General features: G+C 52.9%; 1 protein-coding gene across 3 annotated transcripts in view; it reads right to left on the minus strand.

The window, feature by feature from the left end:
• LOC135521822 (ceramide synthase 2-like) overlaps positions 1–23875 on the minus strand; it is a 74258-nt gene that overhangs the window by 35704 nt on the left and 14679 nt on the right. For all 3 annotated transcript variants that reach the window (XM_064947574.1, XM_064947572.1, XM_064947573.1), the window contains exons 2-3: positions 5061–5234; positions 3854–3971 (exon numbers count right to left, since the gene is read on the minus strand). In XM_064947574.1, coding sequence (XP_064803646.1) covers positions 3854–3971; positions 5061–5233 — 291 coding nt within the window. In that variant the 5' untranslated portion in view covers position 5234. The remainder of the gene's footprint in view (positions 1–3853; positions 3972–5060; positions 5235–23875) is intronic.

A 23875-nucleotide genomic window follows, 5' to 3' on the forward strand; every position in this document is an offset into this window, starting at 1 on the left:
AGGAGAGAGAATGGGGGATAGGGGGAGAGAGAAAGGGAGGAGGGAGAGAGAGCGGGGGATAGGGGGAGAGAGAGGTGGGAGGGAGAGCGGGGGATAGGGGGAGAGAGAACGAGAGGTGGGAGGGAGAGTGGGGGATAGGGGGAGAGAGAAAGAGAGGTGGGAGGGAGAGTGGGGGATAGGCGGAGAGAGAAAGGGAGGAGGGAGGGAGAGCGGGGGATAGGTGGAGAGAGAAAGGGAGGAGGGAGGGAGAGCGGGGGGATAGGTGGAGAGAGAAAGGGAGGAGGGAGCGAGAGTGGGGGATAGGGGGAGAGAGAAACGGAGGAGGGAGAGAGAGAAACGGAGGAGGGAGAGAGAGAAAGGGAGGAGGGAGAGAGAGAGGGGAATAGGGGGAGAGAGAAAGGGAGGAGGGAGAGAGGGGGGTATAGGGGGAGAGAGAAAGGGAGGAGGGAGAGAGCGGGGGATAGGGGGAGAGAGGAAGGGAGAGAGCGGGGGATAGGGGGAGAGAGAAAGGGAGGAGGGAGAGAGAGCGGGGAATAGAGGGAGAGAGAAAGGGAGGAGGGAGAGAGAGGGGGATAGGGGGAGAGAGAAAGGGAGGAGGGAGAGAGAGAAAGGGAGGAGGGAGGGAGAGCGGGGAATAGGTGGAGAGAGAAAGGGAGGAGGGAGAGAGAGAAAGGGAGGAGGGAGAGAGAGAAAGGGAGGAGGGAGAGAGAGTGGGGAATAGGGGGAGAGAGAAAGGGAGGAGGGAGAGAGAGAAAGGGAGGAGGGAAAGAGAGAAGGGGAGGAGGGAGAGAGAGCGGGGGATAGGTGGAGAGAGAAAGGGAGGAGGGAGAGAGAGCGGGGGATAGGTGGGGAGAGAAAGGGAGGAGGGAGAGAGAGAAAGGGAGGAGGGAAAGAGAGAGGGGAATAGGGGGAGAGAGAAAGGGAGGAGGGAGAGAGGGGGAGAGAGAAAGGGAGGAGGGAGAGAGAGAAAGGGAGGAGGGAGAGAGCGGGGGATAGGTGGAGAGAGAAAGGGAGGAGGGAGAGAAGAAAGGGAGGAGGGAGAGAGAGCGGGGAATAGGGGGAGAGAGAAAGGGAGGAGGGAGAGAGAGAAAGGGAGGAGGGAGAGAGAGCGGGGAATAGGTGGAGAGAGAAAGGGAGGAGGGAGAGAGAGAAAGGGAGGAGGGAGAGAGAGAAAGGGAGGAGGGAGAGAGAGAAAGGGAGGAGGGAGAGAGAGAAAGGGAGGAGGGAGAGAGAGAAAGGGAGGAGGGAGAGAGAGCGGGGGATAGGGGGAGAGAGAAAGGGAGGAGGGAGAGAGCGGGGGATAGGGGGAGAGAGAAAGGGAGAAGGGAGAGAGAGTGGGGAATAGGGGGAGAGAGAAAGGGAGGAGGGAGAGAGAGAAAGGGAGGAGGGAGAGAGAGAAAGGGAGGAGGGAGAGAGAGAAAGGGAGGAGGGAGAGAGAGCGGGGGAGAGGGGGAGAGAGAAAGGGAGGAGGGAGAGAGCGGGGGATAGGGGGAGAGAGAAAGGGAGAAGGGAGAGAGAGTGGGGAATAGGGGGAGAGAGAAAGGGAGGAGGGAGAGAGAGAAAGGGAGGAGGGAGAGAGAGCGGGGGATAGGTGGAGAGAGAAATGGAGGAGGGAGAGAGAGCGGGGGATAGGTGGGGAGAGAAAGGGAGGAGGGAGAGAGAGAAAGGGAGGAGGGAAAGAGAGAGGGAATAGGGGGAGAGAGAAAGGGAGGAGGGAGAGAGGGGGGGAGAGAGAAAGGGAGGAGGGAGAGAGAGAAAGGGAGGAGGGAGAGAGCGGGGGATAGGTGGAGAGAGAAAGGGAGGAGGGAGAGAAGAAAGGGAGGAGGGAGAGAGAGCGGGGAATAGGGGGAGAGAGAAAGGGAGGAGGGAGAGAGGGGGGGATAGGGGGAGAGAGAAAGAGGAGGGAGAGAGCGGGGAATAGGTGGAGAGAGAAAGGGAGGAGGGAGAGAAGAAAGGGAGGAGGGAGGGAGAGAGAGCGGGGAATAGGGGGAGAGAGAAAGGGAGGAGGGAGAGAGAGAAAGGGAGGAGGGAAAGAGAGAAGGGGAGGAGGGAGAGAGAGCGGGGGATAGGTGGAGAGAGAAAGGGAGGAGGGAGAGAGAGCGGGGGATAGGTGGGGAGAGAAAGGGAGGAGGGAGAGAGAGAAAGGGAGGAGGGAAAGAGAGAGGGGAATTGGGGGAGAGAGAAAGGGAGGAGGGAGAGAGGGGGGGAGAGAGAAAGGGAGGAGGGAGAGAGAGAAAGGGAGGAGGGAAAGAGCGGGGGATAGGTGGAGAGAGAAAGGGAGGAGGGAGAGAAGAAAGGGAGGAGGGAGAGAGAGCGGGGAATAGGGGGAGAGAGAAAGGGAGGAGGGAGAGAGAGAAAGGGAGGAGGGAGAGAGAGCGGGGAATAGGTGGAGAGAGAAAGGGAGGAGGGAGAGAGAGAAAGGGAGGAGGGAGAGAGAGAAAGGGAGGAGGGAGAGAGAGAAAGGGAGGAGGGAGAGAGAGAAAGGGAGGAGGGAGAGAGAGAAAGGGAGGAGGGAGAGAGAGCGGGGGATAGGGGGAGAGAGAAAGGGAGGAGGGAGAGAGCGGGGGATAGGGGGAGAGAGAGAAAGGGAGAAGGGAGAGAGAGTGGGGAATAGGGGGAGAGAGAAAGGGAGGAGGGAGAGAGAGAAAGGGAGGAGGGAGAGAGAGAAAGGGAGGAGGGAGAGAGAGAAAGGGAGGAGGGAGAGAGAGAAAGGGAGGAGGGAGAGAGAGAAAGGGAGGAGGGAGAGAGAGCGGGGGATAGGGGGAGAGAGAAAGGGAGGAGGGAGAGAGCGGGGGATAGGGGGAGAGAGAAAGGGAGAAGGGAGAGAGAGTGGGGAATAGGGGGATAGAGAAAGGGAGGAGGGAGAGAGAGAAAGGGAGGAGGGAGAGAGAGCGGGGGATAGGTGGAGAGAGAAAGGGAGGAGGGAGAGAGAGCGGGGGATAGGTGGGGAGAGAAAGGGAGGAGGGAGAGAGAGAAAGGGAGGAGGGAAAGAGAGAGGGGAATAGGGGGAGAGAGAAAGGGAGGAGGGAGAGAGGGGGAGAGAGAAAGGGAGGAGGGAGAGAGAGAAAGGGAGGGAGAGAGAGCGGGGGATAGGTGGAGAGAGAAAGGGAGGAGGGAGAGAAGAAAGGGAGGAGGGAGAGAGAGCGGGGAATAGGGGGAGAGAGAAAGGGAGGAGGGAGAGAGGGGGGGGATAGGGGGAGAGAGAAAGAGGAGGGAGAGAGCGGGGAATAGGTGGAGAGAGAAAGGGAGGAGGGAGAGAAGAAAGGGAGGAGGGAGGGAGAGAGAGCGGGGAATAGGGGGAGAGAGAAAGGGAGGAGGGAGAGGGGGGGAGAGAGAAAGGGAGGAGGGAGAGAGCGGGGGATAGGTGGAGAGAGAAAGGGAGGAGGGAGAGAGGGGGGGATAGGGGGAGAGAGAAAGAAGGGTAGAAAGGGATACAATTTAGCATAATGATTTGTGTGGTGCTATATACAGATGTAGGATCTTAATTTGAGTCAGGTTGTGTGGTGCTGTATACAGATGTAGGATCTTAATTTGTGTCAGTTTGCTACAGCAGGAAAATAATTATGCAGCAACAGGATATGTGAATTATTATATGGATTATAATTAGGGGCTGATACATTTTTCATTAGGGCAAATCAAGTCTGAAATGACAAACTTTAGAAGCCTTTTTAAAACTCAAATACACAAGTTTACATTTCCTGCTGTGCTGAATTATTTTTGCAACAAAAGACTGAACAAATTAAGATCTGTAGCAATTGTGTAATGTTAATGTGTTCGTGTGTGTGTGCGTGCGTAACTGTGTACATGTGTCTGTGCTTGCATGCATTGGTGTAGTATTTTTTAATTGTGATACCTGTGAGGGGTTCTTGGTTGTGTTACAGTAGAAGGACTCCAGTGTGGGGTTGTGTGAGACTATGAGCCGAACTTTCTCCTTCACCCCCATGACAGCAGCCAGTGGGGTGGCCACTAACCTGCACATACCGAGAGGGGGGAGAGAGGGATGAGATGGGAGGAAGAGAGAGAGACGGCATGGTATTGCTGGGCGCAATTGTTCAGTTGATTGGAGCATGTGGGTTTGATATTATCATGAGGGAGGATGGAGAGGTATGAAGGGAGGGAGAGAAAGTGATAGAGAGAGAGTGACAGAGAAAGGTTGACTGATTACTATTGCTAAGATAACACACGACATACAGGTGGGTTCTAAAAATATGAGAGAAGAGAAGAGAGGGAGGGAAAGGACACAGAGGAGAAGAGGAAGCAGAGATATGATCAGAGTGACTCAGTGAAAACAGACCAAGATTAAATTACAGATTGAAGGTAAAATAATGTATTTAAAGATTAGCGGTGGAGAGGACAAGGTGGACAGAGGGAAAAGGGAGAGAGGGAATGAGAAAAAGAGTGGAGCACGTGGAGGAGGGGGGGGCGTAGGAATATAAACATGTAGACAGATGGGGAACGAGAAGAGGTATTAACATGTAGACAGATGAGGGAAAGAGAAGAGGTATTAACATGTAGACATATGGGGAAAGAGAAGAGGTATTAACATGTAGACAGATGAGGGAAAGAGAAGAGGTATGAACATGTAGACAGATGGGGAAAGAGAAGAGGTATTAACATGTAGACAGATGAGGGAAAGAGAAGAGGTATTAACATGTAGACAGATGGTGAAAGAGAAGAGGTATTAACATGTAGACAGATGAGGGAAAGAGAAGAGGTATGAACATGTAGACAGATGAGGGAAAGAGAAGAGGTATGAACATGTAGACAGATGGTGAAAGAGAAGAGGTATGAACATGTAGACAGATGAGGGAAAGAGAAGAGGTATTAACATGTAGACAGATGAGGGAAAGAGAAGAGGTATTAACATGTTGACAGATGAGGGAAAGAGAAGAGGTATTAACATGTAGACAGATGAGGGAAAGAGAGGAGGTATTAACATGTTGACAGATGAGGGAAAGAGAAGAGGTATTAACATGTTGACAGATGGGGGGAAAGAGAAGAGGATTAATCGTATGAGGGGTGACAGCCAGACAGACAGAAGAACAGACGGACAGACGTACCTCTCGAAGATCTGTCGTATTACGAGGAAGGCTAGGGCGATGGGTAGCACCACCCAAAGGTCGCTGGCCTTGGCGTAGACACGGCCATCTTTGTCCTCCAGGTCAGCCCAACCCAGCCCCTCAGGGAACCACAGCCGCTCATTCCAGAACCACTCGCTCAGACTGGACACCATACTGGGGAGAGCAGAGAGGACGGTTAATATACTGACATTTACACACACACACACACACACACACACACACACACACACACACACACACACACACACACACACACACACACACACACACACACACACACACACACACACACACACAGTTGTCCCATGTGTAGCCTACTTCCTGGTCTCTTTTATGACACAATGTCTGTCTAATCCTTCTCTATCTAATCCTAGCCAGACACAGGAAGAATGGAAGGAGTTAAAATCCCTAACTGAATGAATGTTTACTTATCCATTTCTCTCACCGCAGTTAAACAACAGGAACCATCCCAATCAGAGGAAATGTTCATACCTCAAGAATCGTCTGAAGTCAGATCCATATTCTAATCTATACCATCTGTTGTGTAAACTCCACATAACACGCTTTGGGAGAAATCTGCAGGCCAATTGAATAGGAAAGATTGGCACCAACTAATTAGATGTAATGACATTGTGCAAATCTTCCCCATTCAATTACAGATGTAGGATCTTCATTTGATCACCCTGTTGTAGGAGAACTGTCCTGCAATGCAGGAAATCTAAAACTTGTTGTGTATTTGAGGTTTAAAAAGGCTTCTGAAGTTTGTCATTTCCATTTAGAAATTTCAGACTTAATATTCCCTTACGTAAAATGTATCAATCCCTACCAAAATGTCAATGAATTATAATCTACATAATTATCACATTCATGTTGATGTAGGATTATTTTCCTGCTGTAGCAAACTGGCTCAAATTAAAGATGGAATCCAAAAGGTTGCGGGCAACCTCATGCTGCCCCCACTTGTTGTGTTGTTTTCTCACTTTCAACAAAAACAAGGGAGTTGAGCGCACGGACACACACACACACACACACACACACACACAAGGTCAGAGTTCACTTTGCTTTAGCTCATGGATAAATGTTTAGTGGGAGGCCTACACCATAAGAAATGTGCGTAAAACCAGTGTATTAATGCCAAATAATAGTCCACCCTGAAAACTAGGGATTGTTTCATTATGCAGTGTAGCTTAGTATCTATAGCTACAGTATATACCATATTTAGCTGCTATTTAACTGTTATTCATAAACCTTTTTATAACAATTACATCAAATAGCCTAACCATGTGGAAAAAATTAGTCGGCTTGAGGAGTAATTCAGCCACTATTTAGCCTATTGTTGAACTAAGCGGGTTTTGTCTGGCTAATAGTTTACACAAATGGGCTGCAATATTCAAGGTGAATTCAAGAGTCCAACGTGAGAGACTCCCCTGGTCTGAAGTCCTCCTTGCACCTTCTCTCTCTGTGTCTCTTGTTCTCTTTCTTTCTCTCTGTGTCTGTGCTTGTGTCTCTCTTTTTGTTCTATGTAGAGGCCTATAGTAGCTACAGTGTTTGTGACTGTCTGTGCTTGTCTCTCTCTTTTTGTTCTATGTAGAGGCCTATAGTAGCTACAGTGTTTGTGACGGTCTGTGCTTGTGTCTCTCTTTGTGTTCTATGTAGAGGCCTATAGTAGCTACAGTGTTTGTGACTGTCTGTGCTTGTGTCTCTCTTTGTGTTCTATGTAGAGGCCTATAGTAGCTACAGTGTTTGTGACTGTCTGTGCTTGTCTCTCTCTTTTTGTTCTATGTAGAGGCCTATAGTAGCTACAGTGTTTGTGACGGTCTGTGCTTGTGTCTCTCTTTTTCTTCTATGTAGAGGCCTATAGTAGCTACAGTGTTTGACTGTCTGTGCTTGTGTCTCTCTTTGTGTTCTATGTAGAGGCCTATAGTAGCTACAGTGTTTGTGACTGTCTGTGCTTGTGTCTCTCTTTGTGTTCTATGTAGAGGCCTATAGTAGCTACAGTTTTTGTGACTGTCTGTGCTTGTCTCTCTCTTTTTGTTCTATGTAGAGGCCTATAGTAGCTACAGTGTTTGACTGTCTGTGCTTGTCTCTCTCTCTTTTTGTTCTATGTAGAGGCCTATAGTAGCAACAGTATTTGCGACAGTCGCTGTGCTTTTTTTGTGTGCACATGTTTTCACCACGGCCTGTAGGTCCAGGTTACTGGCCCAACTGTTTTCTATACTGAGTATTGCCAACCCAGACAGTCCTTCCTGTGACATTATATGTCCATTGCGCTGCACACAATTTAAACAGTCTTGAATGATGTATGCCAAGGTATACCTGAGATAAGGCACTGTTGAGTTTGCAACACCACAACTCAAATGCCGGTTCACCAGTATGAACGAAATAGCAAACAGCTTTTTTTGTTCAAGCCCTCAAGAACTGTTGGCTGCTAAAGATGATAATCTGTTTGCATCTGCCAATTTATTGACTGTTAAGTATCCAGTCGTCCCGTCCCCAGAGCTTTCACTAGGCTACAGTTAATCTCTTTCCGTAACCAATTTATTGACTGTTAAGTATCCAGTCGTCCCGTCCCCAGAGCTTTCACTAGGCTACAGTTAATCTCTTTCCGTAACCAATTTATTGACTGTTAAGTATCCAGTTGTCCCGTCCCCAGAGCTTTCACTAGGCTACAGTTAATCTCTTTCCGTAACCAATTTATTGACTGTTAAGTATCCAGTCGTCCCGTCCCCAGAGCTTTCACTAGGCTACAGTTAATCTCTTTCCGTAACCTGTGGAGGCCGGCAATTAAGGAGAATCAGAGGCTAAATTAAAGATGTTGCAGAACTGCTGTATTTGAAGAACAACTCTTCTGCCCAGTTCCCCTGATGTTGCTATGGCAATCAAGATGTTTTTACCATCCCTGTAAAACTGTCGCTTTTGCGGAGAGATCGTTTTCAAAACTAAAACTCATAAAAAAATTCCCTATGAAGCATTAGGCTCACGGTCTCATGTGTTTTGAACACCTGAGTAAGCTCCACTCATTGCCCTGGCGCCTTCGTAGCTGTTACCACAGCATTTGTTGTTCACTGATATCCCAGTGGTGGTTGTTAGGGGTGGATGGGTGGGAGTATAATGCAAACGTCTAGCAACACAAACATCTAGAAACCCAAAGGTTGCGTGTTTCAATCTCATCAGACAACTTTAGCATTTTAGCTAATTGCCAATTTTGCAACTACTTTATAGCTACTTTGCAACTAAACTCAGCAAAAAAAAGAAACGACCTCTCACTGTCCACTTTGTTTATTTTCAGCAATCTTATGTGTAATTATTTGTACGAACATAACAAGATTCAACAACTGAGACATAAACTGAATAAGTTCCACAGACATGTGACTAACAGAAATGGAATAATGTGTCCCTGAACAAAGGGGGGGTCAAAATCAAAAGTCAGTATCTGGTGTGGCCACCAGCCACCAGCCACACACACTGCAGTGCATCTCCTCCTCATGGACTGCACCAGATTTGCCCGTTCTTGCTGTGAGATGTTACCCCACTCTTCCACCAAGGCACCTGCAAGTTCCCGGACAATTCTGAGGGGAATGGCCGTAGCCCTCACCCTCCGATCCAACTGGTCCCAGACGTGCTCAATGGGATTGAGATCCGAGCTCTTCGCTGGCCATGGCAGACCACTAAAATTCCTGCCTTTTAGGAGATCACGGACAGAACGAGCAGTATGGCTGGTGACATTGTCCTGCTGGAGGATGAGCCTGCAGGAAGGGTACCACATGAGGACGGAGGATGTCTTCCCTGTAACGCACAGCGTTGAGATTGCCTGCAATGACAACAAGCTCAGTCCAATGATGCTGTGACACACCGCCCCAGACCATGACGGACCCTCCACCTCCAAATCGATCCTGCTGCAGAGTACAGGCCTTGGTGTAACGCTCATTCCTTCGACGATAAACGCAAATCCGACCATCACCCCTGGTGAGACAAAACCTCAACTCGTCAGTGAAGAGCCCTTTTTGCCAGTCCTGTCTGGTCCAGCAACGATGGGTTTGTGCCCATAGGCAACGTTGTTGCCGGTGAGGACCTGCCTTACAACAGGCCTACATGCCCTCAGTCCAGCCCCTCTCAGCCTATTGAGGACAGTCTGAGCACTGATGGAGGGATTGTGCATTCCTGGTGTAACTCGGGCAGTTGTTGTTGCCATCCTGTACCTGTCCTGCAGGTGTGATGTTTGGATGTACCAATCCTGTGCAGGTGTTGTTACACGTGGTCTGCCAATGCGAGGATGATCAGCTGTCCGTCCTGTCTCCCTGTAGCGCTGTCTTAGGCATCTCACAGTACGGACATTGCAATTTATTTGCCCTGGCCACATCTGCAGTCCTCATGCCGCCTTGCAGCATGCCTAAGGCACGTTCACGCAGATGAGCAGTTCTTTTGGTGTTTTTCAGAGTCGGTAGAAAGGCCTCTTTAGTGTCCTAAGTTTTCATAACTGTGACCTTAATTGCCTACCGTCTGTAAGCTGTTAGTGTCTTAACGACCGTTCTACATGTGCATGTTCATTAATTGGTTTTTGTTCATTGAACAAGCATGGGAAACAGTGTTTATACCCTTTAAAATGAAGATCTGTGAAGTTATTTGGATTTTTACAAATTATCTTGTTAAAGACAGGGTCCTGAAAAAGGGATATTTCTTTTTTTGCTGATGTAGCATGTTAGCTAACCCTTCCCCTAACCCTTCCAGCCAACCCAAACGCAATTGCATTTTATCAATGGCAATTTGAATGCACAGAGATACCGTGATGAGATCCTGAGGCCCGTTGTCGTGCCTTTAATCTGCCGCCATGTTTCAGCATGATAATGCACAGCCCCATGTCGCAAGGATCTATACACAATTCCTGGAAGCTGAAAATGTCCCAGTTCTTCCATGGCCTGCATACTCACCAGACATGTCACCTATTGAGCATGTTTGGGATGCTCTGGGTCAACGTGTACGACAGTGTGTTCCAGTTCCCACCAATATCCAGCAACTTCTCACAGCCATTGGAGAGGACTGGGCCACAGGCCACAATTAACAGCCTGATCAGGAGATGTATGTCACGACTCCCACCAAAGGTGGTTCCTCTTCCTGTTCGGGCGGCGCTCGGCGCTCGTCGTCACCGGTCTACTAGCTGGCACCGATCCCTTTTTCAATTTCTGTTGGTTTTGTCTTATTGGTTACACCTGTTTCTTGTTGAGGTTTTAGTCGGGCTATTGAAGCCGCTGATGCCCGCCTGCTTTTGTGCGAGCTTATTTCTCAGTTCGTGTTTGTGGTTGTGCGATTTTCTTGTTTTTCTCCGGACTGGTTGGGTTTTGTTTCCCAGCCGGTCTTTGTTATGTGCCTGGTGTTTTGGCGTGACCGTTTTCCTGCGCCGGAATAAAAAACAATTGTCCTTTACCCTCTGTTCCCTGCGCCTGACTCCGCACCCACTACTCATAGAAGTGTGTTACAATGTGTCACGCTGCATGAGGCAAATGGTGGTCACACCAGATACTGACTGGTTTTCTGATCCACGTCCTTACTTTTTTTTAAAGGTATCTGTGACCAACAGATGCATATCTGTATTCCCAGTCATGTGAAATCCATATTTTAGGGCTTAATGAATTTACTTAAATTGACAAGTTCCTTATATGAACTGTAAAATCTTTGAAATTGTCGCATGTTATGTTTTTATATTTTTGTTCGGTATAAATGGCGTGTTTTGGATTTACGTACAGAATAATACAAAATGCTCTGAGACCATGTTGCAAGATGATATCACCTTCTTTTCAATCAGTTATTTTCTTCTTTTTCAAGGCCTGAGGCACTTCTTCAGTTACATTCCTGAAGCCCAAGAAACAAACACTTGGCTTCCTGATTTATGACAGGCGCTTCAGGTTTCAGAGAGAGAAAAGTAGAGAGAAGCTTTACTTTGACTGTGATTTGGGTGTGGTATGATGGGGATGGGAGTTGAGTGGGGGACACTATGAATCATGGTGGATTTTTTTGCTGTGAATCATCTATCTGTGCTGAGTCAGAATGTCCTCCCACACACCACTCAGCCCTAAACCCTGCACCCTAAACCCAGCACCTAAACCCTCTCCAAACCACTACCCTAATCCTCTCTGACGCCACCCTCCTACACCCTACCCAACCCACTCCCCCGATTCTCCTCAACCCCCAAACCCCTCCCCTATCCACTCCCCCTCCCTGATCCCTCCAGGACTTGCCTCATTGAGTAGGTTCCATCCCCAGCTGAAGGAAGTTCAGAGAGGCAGAGCGAGGCCTCCCTCCTTCCTTCCCTGCCTAACATTACTCCCAGACCCAGACACAGAGCAGGCCTGCCTCCCTCCTTCCCTCCCTGCCTAACATTACTCCCAGACCCAGACACAGAGCAGGCCTGCCTCCCTCCCTCCCTGCCTAACATTACTCCCAGACCCAGACACAGAGCAGGCCTGCCTCCCTCCTTCCTTCCCTGCCTAACATTACTCCCAGACCCAGACACAGAGCAGGCCTGCCTCCCTCCTTCCCTCCCTGCCTAACATTACTCCCAGACCCAGACACAGAGCAGGCCTGCCTCCCTCCTTCCTTCCCTGCCTAACATTACTCCCAGACCCAGACACAGAGCAGGCCTGCCTCCCTCCCTCCCTGCCTAACATTACTCCCAGACCCAGACACAGAGCAGGCCTGCCTCCCTCCTTCCTTCCCTGCCTAACATTACTCCCAGACCCAGACACAGAGCAGGCCTGCCTCCCTCCTTCCCTCCCTGCCTAACATTACTCCCAGACCCAGACACAGAGCAGGCCTGCCTCCCTCCTTCCTTCCCTGCCTAACATTACTCCCAGACCCAGACACAGAGCAGGCCTGCCTCCCTCCTTCCTTCCCTGCCTAACATTACTCCCAGACCCAGACACAGAGCAGGCCTGCCTCCCTCCTTCCTTCCCTGCCTAACATTACTCCCAGACCCAGACACAGAGCAGGCCTGCCTCCCTCCTTCCCTCCCTGCCTAACATTACTCCCAGACCCAGACACAGAGCAGGCCTGGCTCTCTTTCAACTATGCAGCTGGATTTACGCACACATTAAAGACTGATATACAGCCAAGGAAGGGAGTGCCGCTGACACCCAACGGTAGCATACACTGAGATAAACTGGGCTTTTCACATTGTTTAACATTGAAGGGGGTTCATGTATTCACTGGGAAATCAACACCTCCACAACACAGACAGGAGGCGGGGGGGTCCATGTATTCACTGGGAAATCAACACCTCCAAAACACAGACAGGAGGCGGGTGGGGTCCATGTATTCACTGGGAAATCAACACCTCCACAACACATACAGGAGGCGGGGGGGGGGGGGTCCATGTATTCACTGGGAAATCAACACCTCCACAACACAGACAGGAGGCGGGGGTGGGTGGGGGGGGTCCATGTATTCACTGGGAAATCAACACCTCCACAACACAGACAGGAGGCGGGGGGGTGGGGGGTCCATGTATTCACTGGGAAATCAACACCTCCACAACACAGACAGGAGGCGGGGGGGTCCATGTATTCACTGGGAAATCAACACCTCCACAACACAGACAGGAGGCGGGGGGGGTCCATGAATTCACTGGAAAATCAACACCTCCACAACACAGACAGGAGGCGGGTGGGGTCCATGTATTCACTGGGAAATCAACACCTCCACAACACAGACAGGAGGCGGGGGGTCCATGTATTCACTGGGAAATCAACACCTCCACAACACAGACAGGAGGCGGGGGGGGTCCATGAATTCACTGGAAAATCAACACCTCCACAACACAGACAGGAGGCGGGTGGGGTCCATGTATTCACTGGGAAATCAACACCTCCACAACACAGACAGGAGGCGGGGGGGTGGGTGGGGGGGGGTCCATGTATTCACTGGGAAATCAACACCTCCACAACACAGACAGGAGGCGGGGGGTGGGGGGGTCCATGTATTCACTGGGAAATCAACACCTCCACAACACAGACAGGAGGCGGGGGGGGGTCCATGTATTCACTGGAAAATCAACACCTCCACAACACAGACAGGAGGCGGGGGGGTCCATGTATTCACTGGAAAATCAACACCTCCACAACACAGACAGGAGGCGGGGGGGGGGGGTCCATGTACTCACTGGATATCAACACCTCCACAACACAGACAGGAGGCAGGGGGGTCCATGTATTCACTGGGAAATCAACACCTCCACAACACAGACAGGAGGCGGGGGGGTGGGTGGGGGGTCCATGTATTCACTGGGAAATCAACACCTCCACAACACAGACAGGAGGCGGGGGGGTGGGGGGTCCATGTATTCACTGGAAAATCAACACCTCCACAACACAGACAGGAGGCGGGGGGGGGTCCATGTATTCACTGGAAAATCAACACCTCCACAACACAGACAGGAGGCGGGGGGGGGGGTCCATGTACTCACTGGATATCAACACCTCCACAACACAGACAGGAGGCAGGGGGGGGGTCCATGTATTCACTGGGAAATCAACACCTCCACAACACAGACAGGAGGCGGGGTGGGGGTGGGGAGGTCCATGTATTCACTGGAAAATCAACACCTCCACAACACAGACAGGAGGCGGGGGGGTCCATGTATTCACTGGGAAATCAACACCTCCAAAACACAGACAGGAGGCGGGTGGGGTCCATGTATTCACTGGGAAATCAACACCTCCACAACACAGACAGGAGGCGGGGGGGTGGGGAGGTCCATGTATTCACTGGAAAATCAACACCTCCACAACACAGACAGGAGGCGGGGGGGGTCCATGTATTCACTGGGAAATCAACACCTCCAAAACACAGACAGGAGGCGGGTGGGGTCCATGTATTCACTGGGAAATCAACACCTCCACAACACAGACAGGAGGCGGGGTGGGGGTGGGGAGGTCCATGTATTCACTGGAAAATCAACACCTCCACAACACAGACAGGAGGCGGGGGGGGGGTCCATGTATTCACTGGGAAATCAACACCTCCACAACACAGACAGGAGGCGGGGGGGGGGGGGTCCATGTATTCACTGGGAAATCAACACCTCCACAACACAGACAGGAGGCGGGGGGGGTCCATGTATTCACTGGGAAATCAACACCTCCACAACACAGACAGGAGGCGGGGGTGGTTCCATGTACTCACTGGATATCAACACCTCCACAACACAGACAGGAGGCGGGGGGGTCCATGTATTCACTGGGAAATCAACACCTCCACAACACAGACAGGAGGCGGGGGGGTCCATGTATTCACTGGGAAATCAACACCTCCACAACACAGACAGGAGGCGGGGGGGGGGGGTTCCATGTACTCACTGGATATCAACACCTCCACAACACAGACAGGAGGCAGGGGGGGGGGGGGTCCATGTATTCACTGGGAAATCAACACCTCCACAACACAGACAGGAGGCGGGGTGGGGGGGTCCATGTATTCACTGGGAAATCAACACCTCCACAACACAGACAGGAGGCAGGGGGGGTCCATGTATTCACTGGGAAATCAACACCTCCACAACACTGACAGGAGGCAGGGGGGGTCCATGTATTCACTGGAAAATCAACACCTCCACAACACAGACAGGAGGTGGGGGGGGTCCATGTATTCACTGGGAAATCAACACCTCCACAACACAGACAGGAGGTGGGGGGGGTCCATGTATTCACTGGGAAATCAACACCTCCACAACACTGACAGGAGGCAGGGGGGTCCATGTATTCACTGGGAAATCAACACCTCCATAACATAGACAGGAGGCGGGGGGGTCCATGTATTCACTGGGAAATCAACACCTCCACAACACAGACAGGAGGCGGGGGGGTGGGGGGTCCATGTATTCACTGGGAAATCAACACCTCCACAACACAGACAGGAGGTGGGGGGTCCATGTATTCACTGGGAAATCAACACCTCCACAACACAGACAGGAGGCGGGGGGGTCCATGTATTCACTGGGAAATCAACACCTCCACAACACAGACAGGAGGCGGGGGGGTGGGGGGGGTCCATGTATTCACTGGGAAATCAACACCTCCACAACACAGACAGGAGGCGGGGGGGTTTGGGGGTCCATGTATTCACTGGGAAATCAACACCTCCACAACACAGACAGGAGGCAGGGGGGTCCATGTATTCACTGGGAAATCAACACCTCCACAACACAGACAGGAGGCGGGGGGGGGTCCATGTATTCACTGGGAAATCAACACCTCCACAACACAGACAGGAGGCTGGGGGGCGGGGGGGGGGTCCATGTATTCACTGGGAAATCAACACCTCCACAACACAGACAGGAGGCGGGGGGGGGGGGTCCATGTATTCACTGGGAAATCAACACCTCCACAACACAGACAGGAGGCGGGGGGGGGGGGGTCCATGTATTCACTGGGAAATCAACACCTCCACAACACAGACAGGAGGTGGGGGGGGGTCCATGTATTCACTGGGAAATCAACACCTCCACAACACAGACAGGAGGCGAGGGGGTCCATGTATTCACTGGGAAATCAACACCTCCACAACACAGACAGGAGGCGGGGGGGTCCATGTATTCACTGGGAAATCAACACCTCCACAACACAGACAGGAGGCGGGGGGGTGGGGGGTCCATGTATTCACTGGGAAATTAACACCTCCACAACACAGACAGGAGGCGGGGGGTTTGGGGGTCCATGTATTCACTGGGAAATCAACACCTCCACAACACAGACAGGAGGCAGGGGGGGTCCATGTATTCACTGGGAAATCAACACCTCCACAACACAGACAGGAGGCGGGGGGGTCCATGTATTCACTGGGAAATCAACACCTCCACAACACAGACAGGAGGCTGGGGGGGGGGGGCGGGGGGGTCCATGTATTCACTGGGAAATCAACACCTCCACAACACAGACAGGAGGCGGGGGGGGGTCCATGTATTCACTGGGAAATCAACACCTCCACAACACAGACAGGAGGCGGGGGTGGGGGGTCCATGTATTCACTGGGAAATCAACACCTCCACAACACTGACAGGAGGCAGGGGGGGTCCATGTATTCACTGGAAAATCAACACCTCCACAACACAGACAGGAGGCGGGGGGGGGGGGGTCCATGTATTCACTGGAAAATCAACACCTCCACAACACAGACAGGGGGTGGGGGGTCCATGTATTCACTGGGAAATCAACACCTCCACAACACAGACAGGAGGTGGGGGGGGTCCATGTATTCACTGGGAAATCAACACCTCCACAACACAGACAGGAGGCGGGGGGGTCCATGTATTCACTGGGAAATCAACACCTCCACAACACAGACAGGAGGCGGGGGGGTCCATGTATTCACTGGGAAATCAACACCTCCACAACACAGACAGGAGGCGGGGGGGTGGGGGGGGTCCATGTATTCACTGGGAAATCAACACCTCCACAACACAGACAGGAGGCGGGGGACCATGTATTCACTGGGAAATCAACACCTCCACAACACAGACAGGAGGCGGGGGGTGGGGGGTCCATGTATTCACTGGGAAATCAACACCTCCACAACACAGACAGGAGGCGGGGGGGGTTTGGGGGTCCATGTATTCACTGGGAAATCAACACCTCCACAACACAGACAGGAGGCAGGGGGGTCCATGTATTCACTGGGAAATCAACACCTCCACAACACAGACAGGAGGCGGGGGGGGGTCCATGTATTCACTGGGAAATCAACACCTCCACAACACAGACAGGAGGCGGGGGGGTCCATGTATTCACTGGGAAATCAACACCTCCACAACACAGACAGGAGGCGGGGGGGGGGGTCCATGTATTCACTGGGAAATCAACACCTCCACAACACAGACAGGAGGCGGGGGGTCCATGTATTCACTGGGAAATCAACACCTCCACAACACAGACAGGAGGCTGGGGGGGGGGGGGGGGTCCATGTATTCACTGGGAAATCAACATCTCCACAACACAGACAGGAGGCGGGGGGTGGGGGGGTCCATGTATTCACTGGGAAATCAACACCTCCACAACACTGACAGGAGGCAGGGGGGGTCCATGTATTCACTGGAAAATCAACACCTCCACAACACAGACAGGAGGCGGGGGGGTGGGGGGGTCCATGTATTCACTGGGAAATCAACACCTCCACAACACAGACAGGAGGCGGGGGGGTTTGGGGGTCCATGTATTCACTGGGAAATCAACACCTCCACAACACAGACAGGAGGCAGGGGGGGTCCATGTATTCACTGGGAAATCAACACCTCCACAACACAGACAGGAGGCGGGGGGGGTCCATGTATTCACTGGGAAATCAACACCTCCACAACACAGACAGGAGGCTGGGGGGGGGGGGGTCCATGTATTCACTGGGAAATCAACACCTCCACAACACAGACAGGAGGCGGGGGGGGGTCCATGTATTCACTGGGAAATCAACACCTCCACAACACAGACAGGAGGCGGGGGGGGGGGGGGGGGGGGGTCCATGTATTCACTGGGAAATCAACACCTCCACAACACAGACAGGAGGTGGGGGGGTCCATGTATTCACTGGGAAATCAACACCTCCACAACACAGACAGGAGGCGAGGGGGTCCATGTATTCACTGGGAAATCAACACCTCCACAACACAGACAGGAGGCGGGGGGGGGGTCCATGTATTCACTGGGAAATCAACACCTCCACAACACAGACAGGAGACGGGGGGGGGGGGGTCCATGTATTCACTGGGAAATCAACACCTCCACAACACAGACAGGAGGCGGGGGGGTTTGGGGGTCCATGTATTCACTGGGAAATCAACACCTCCACAACACAGACAGGAGGCAGGGGGGTCCATGTATTCACTGGGAAATCAACACCTCCACAACACAGACAGGAGGCGGGGGGGTCCATGTATTCACTGGGAAATCAACACCTCCACAACACAGACAGGAGGCTGGGGGGGGGGGGGGTCCATGTATTCACTGGGAAATCAACACCTCCACAACACAGACAGGAGGCGGGGGGGGGTCCATGTATTCACTGGGAAATCAACACCTCCACAACACAGACAGGAGGCGGGGGCGGGGGGCTGGGGTCCATGTATTCACTGGGAAATCAACACCTCCACAACACTGACAGGAGGCAGGGGGGTCCATGTATTCACTGGAAAATCAACACCTCCACAACACAGACAGGAGGCGGGGGGGTGGGGGGGTCCATGTATTCACTGGAAAATCAACACCTCCACAACACAGACAGGGGGTGGGGGGTCCATGTATTCACTGGGAAATCAACACCTCCACAACACAGACAGGAGGTGGGGGGTCCATGTATTCACTGGGAAATCAACACCTCCACAACACAGACAGGAGGCGGGGGGGTCCATGTATTCACTGGGAAATCAACACCTCCACAACACAGACAGGAGGCGGGGGGGTCCATGTATTCACTGGGAAATCAACACCTCCACAACACAGACAGGAGGCGGGGGGGGGGGGGGGGTCCATGTATTCACTGGGAAATCAACACCTCCACAACACAGACAGGAGGCAGGGGGGGTCCATGTATTCACTGGGAAATCAACACCTCCACAACACAGACAGGTAGCGGGGGGGTTTGGGGGTCCATGTATTCACTGGGAAATCAACACCTCCACAACACAGACAGGAGGCAGGGGGGTCCATGTATTCACTGGGAAATCAACACCTCCACAACACAGACAGGAGGCGGGGGGGTCCATGTATTCACTGGGAAATCAACACCTCCACAACACAGACAGGAGGCTGGGGGGGGTGGGGGGGTCCATGTATTCACTGGGAAATCAACACCTCCACAACACAGACAGGAGGCGGGGGGGTCCATGTATTCACTGGGAAATCAACACCTCCACAACACAGACAGGAGGCAGGGGGGTCCATGTATTCACTGGGAAATCAACACCTCCACAACACAGACAGGAGGCGGGGGGGTCCATGTATTCACTGGGAAATCAACACCTCCACAACACAGACAGGAGGCGGGGGGGGGGGGGTCCATGTATTCACTGGGAAATCAACACCTCCACAACACAGACAGGAGGCGGGGGGGGTCCATGTATTCACTGGGAAATCAACACCTCCACAACACAGACAGGAGGCGGGGGGTGGGGGGGTCCATGTATTCACTGGGAAAACAACACCTCCACAACACAGACAGGAGGCGGGGGGGGGGGGGTTTGGGGGTCCATGTATTCACTGGGAAATCAACACCTCCACAACACAGACAGGAGGCAGGGGGGTCCATGTATTCACTGGGAAATCAAAACCTCCACAACACAGACAGGAGGCGGGGGGGTCCATGTATTCACTGGGAAATCAACACCTCCACAACACAGACAGGAGGCGGGGGGGTCCATGTATTCACTGGGAAATCAACACCTCCACAACACAGACAGGAGGCGGGGGGGGGGGGGGGTCCATGTATTCACTGGGAAATCAACACCTCCACAACACAGACAGGAGGCGGGGGGGGGGTCCATGTATTCACTGGGAAATCAACACCTCCACAACACAGACAGGAGGCTGGGGGAGGCGGGGGGGTCCATGTATTCACTGGGAAATCAACACCTCCACAACACAGACAGGAGGCGGGGGGGTCCATGTATTCACTGGGAAATCAACACCTCCACAACACTGACAGGAGGCAGGGGGGGTCCATGTATTCACTGGAAAATCAACACCTCCACAACACAGACAGGAGGCGGGGGGGTGGGGGGGTCCATGTATTCACTGGAAAATCAACACCTCCACAACACAGACAGGAGGCGGGGGGGTGGGGGGGTCCATGTATTCACTGGGAAATCAACACCTCCACAACACAGACAGGAGGTGGGGGGGGTCCATGTATTCACTGGGAAATCAACACCTCCACAACACAGACAGGAGGCGGGGGGGTCCATGTATTCACTGGGAAATCAACACCTCCACAACACAGACAGGAGGCGGGGGGGGGTCCATGTATTCACTGGGAAATCAACACCTCCACAACACAGACAGGAGGCGGGGGGTGGGGGGGGTCCATGTATTCACTGGGAAATCAACACCTCCACAACACAGACAGGAGGCGGGGGGTTTGGGGGTCCATGTATTCACTGGGAAATCAACACCTCCACAACACAGGAAATCAACACCTCCACAACACAGACAGGAGGCAGGGGGGTCCATGTATTCACTGGGAAATCAACACCTCCACAACACAGACAGGAGGCGGGGGGGTCCATGTATTCACTGGGAAATCAACACCTCCACAACACAGACAGGAGGCTGGGGGGGGGGGGGTCATGTATTCACTGGGAAATCAACACCTCCACAACACAGACAGGAGGCGGGGGGGGGGGTCCATGTATTCACTGGGAAATCAACACCTCCACAACACAGACAGGAGGCAGGGGGGTCCATGTATTCACTGGGAAATCAACACCTCCACAACACAGACAGGAGGCGGGGGGTCCATGTATTCACTGGGAAATCAACACCTCCACAACACAGACAGGAGGCGGGGGGGTGGGGGGTCCATGTATTCACTGGGAAATCAACACCTCCACAACACAGACAGGAGGCGGGGGACAGGAGGCGGGGGGGGGGGTCCATGTATTCACTGGGAAATCAACACCTCCACAACACAGACAGGAGGCAGGGGGGTCCATGTATTCACTGGGAAATCAACACCTCCACAACACAGACAGGAGGCAGGGGGGTCCATGTATTCACTGGGAAATCAACACCTCCACAACACAGACAGGAGGCAGGGGGGGTCCATGTATTCACTGGGGACAGGAGGCGGGGGGGTCCATGTATTCACTGGGAAATCAACACCTCCACAACACAGACAGGAGGCGGGGGGGGGGGGTCCATGTATTCACTGGGAAATCAACACCTCCACAACACAGACAGGAGGCGGGGGGGGGGGGTCCATGTATTCACTGGGAAATCAACACCTCCACAACACAGACAGGAGGCAGGGGGGTCCATGTATTCACTGGGAAATCAACACCTCCACAACACAGACAGGAGGCGGGGGGGGTCCATGTATTCACTGGGAAATCAACACCTCCACAACACAGACAGGAGGCTGGGGGGGGTCCATGTATTCACTGGGAAATCAACACCTCCACAACACAGACAGGAGGCGGGGGGGCGGGGGGGTCCATGTATTCACTGGGAAATCAACACCTCCACAACACAGACAGGAGGCGGGGGGGGGGGGGTCCATGTATTCACTGGGAAATCAACACCTCCACAACACAGACAGGAGGTGGGGGGGGGGGGTCCATGTATTCACTGGGAAATCAACACCTCCACAACACAGACAGGAGGCGGGGGGTCCATGTATTCACTTCAACACCTCCACAACACAGACAGGAATGTATTCACTGGGAAATCAACACCTCCACAACACAGACAGGAGGCGGGGGGGTCCATGTATTCACTGGGAAATCAACACCTCCACAACACAGACAGGAGGCGGGGGGTGGGGGGGGGGGGTCCATGTATTCACTGGGAAATCAACACCTCCACAACACAGACAGGAGGCGGGGGGGGTTTGGGGGTCCATGTATTCACTGGGAAATCAACACCTCCACAACACAGACAGGAGGCAGGGGGGTCCATGTATTCACTGGGAAATCAACACCTCCACAACACAGACAGGAGGCGGGGGGGTCCATGTATTCACTGGGAAATCAACACCTCCACAACACAGACAGGAGGCTGGGGGGGGGGGGGGTCCATGTATTCACTGGGAAATCAACACCTCCACAACACAGACAGGGGGGTCCAGGCGGGGGGTCCATGTATTCACTGGGAAATCAACACCTCCACAACACAGACAGGAGGCGGGGGGGGGGGGTCCATGTATTCACTGGGAAATCAACACCTCCACAACACTGACAGGAGGCAGGGGGGTCCATGTATTCACTGGAAAATCAACACCTCCACAACACAGACAGGAGGCGGGGGGGGGGGGGGGGTCCATGTATTCACTGGGAAATCAACACCTCCACAACACAGACAGGAGGTGGGGGGGGGGGGTCCATGTATTCACTGGGAAATCAACACCTCCACAACACAGACAGGAGGCGGGGGGTCCATGTATTCACTGGGAAATCAACACCTCCACAACACAGACAGGAGGCTGGGGGGGAGGGGGGGGGTCCATGTATTCACTGGGAAATCAACACCTCCACAACACAGACAGGAGGCGGGGGGGGGGGGGTCCATGTATTCACTGGGAAATCAACACCTCCACAACACAGACAGGAGGCAGGGGGGTCCATGTATTCACTGGGAAATCAACACCTCCACAACACAGACAGGAGGCGGGGGGTCCATGTATTCACTGGGAAATCAACACCTCCACAACACAGACAGGAGGCGGGGGGGGGGGGTCCATGTATTCACTGGGAAATAAACTCCTCCACAACACAGACAGGAGGCGGGGGGTCCATGTATTCACTGGGAAATCAACACCTCCACAACACAGACAGGAGGCTGGGGGGGGGCGGGGGGGTCCATGTATTCACTGGGAAATCAACACCTCCACAACACAGACAGGAGGCGGGGGGTGGGGGGGTCCATGTATTCACTGGGAAATCAACACCTCCACAACACTGACAGGAGGCAGGGGGGGTCCATGTATTCACTGGAAAATCAACACCTCCACAACACAGACAGGAGGCGGGGGGGTGGGGGGTCCATGTATTCACTGGAAAATCAACACCTCCACAACACAGACAGGAGGCGGGGGGGTGGGGGGTCCATGTATTCACTGGGAAATCAACACCTCCACAACACAGACAGGAGGTGGGGGGTCCATGTATTCACTGGGAAATCAACACCTCCACAACACAGACAGGAGGCGGGGGGGTCCATGTATTCACTGGGAAATCAACACCTCCACAACACAGACAGGAGGCGGGGGGTCCATGTATTCACTGGGAAATCAACACCTCCACAACACAGACAGGAGGCGGGGGGGTGGAGGGGGTCCATGTATTCACTGGGAAATCAACACCTCCACAACACAGACAGGAGGCGGGGGGGTTTGGGGGTCCATGTATTCACTGGGAAATCAACACCTCCACAACACAGACAGGAGGCAGGGGGGGTCCATGTATTCACTGGGAAATCAACACCTCCACAACACAGACAGGAGGCGGGGGGGTCCATGTATTCACTGGGAAATCAACACCTCCACAACACAGACAGGAGGCTGGGGGGGTGGGGGGTCCATGTATTCACTGGGAAATCAACACCTCCACAACACAGACAGGAGGCAGGGGGGGTCCATGTATTCACTGGGAAATCAACACCTCCACAACACAGACAGGAGGCGGGGGGGGCCCATGTATTCACTGGGAAATCAACACCTCCACAACACAGACAGGAGGCAGGGGGGTCCATGTATTCACTGGGAAATCAACACCTCCACAACACAGACAGGAGGCGGGGGGGGGGGGTCCATGTATTCACTGGGAAATCAACACCTCCACAACACAGACAGGAGGCGGGGGGGTGGGGGGTCCATGTATTCACTGGGAAATCAACACCTCCACAACACAGACAGGAGGCGGGGGGGGAAATTTGTGGGTCCATGTATTCACTGGGAAATCAACACCTCCACAACACAGACAGGAGGCAGGGGGGTCCATGTATTCACTGGGAAATCAACACCTCCACAACACAGACAGGAGGCGGGGGGTATTCACTGGGAAATCCATGTATTCACTGGGAAATCAACACCTCCACAACACAGACAGG

Source organism: Oncorhynchus masou, chromosome 30 (assembly GCF_036934945.1).
Source record: "Oncorhynchus masou masou isolate Uvic2021 chromosome 30, UVic_Omas_1.1, whole genome shotgun sequence".
NCBI classification, from domain to species: Eukaryota; Metazoa; Chordata; class Actinopteri; order Salmoniformes; family Salmonidae; genus Oncorhynchus; species Oncorhynchus masou.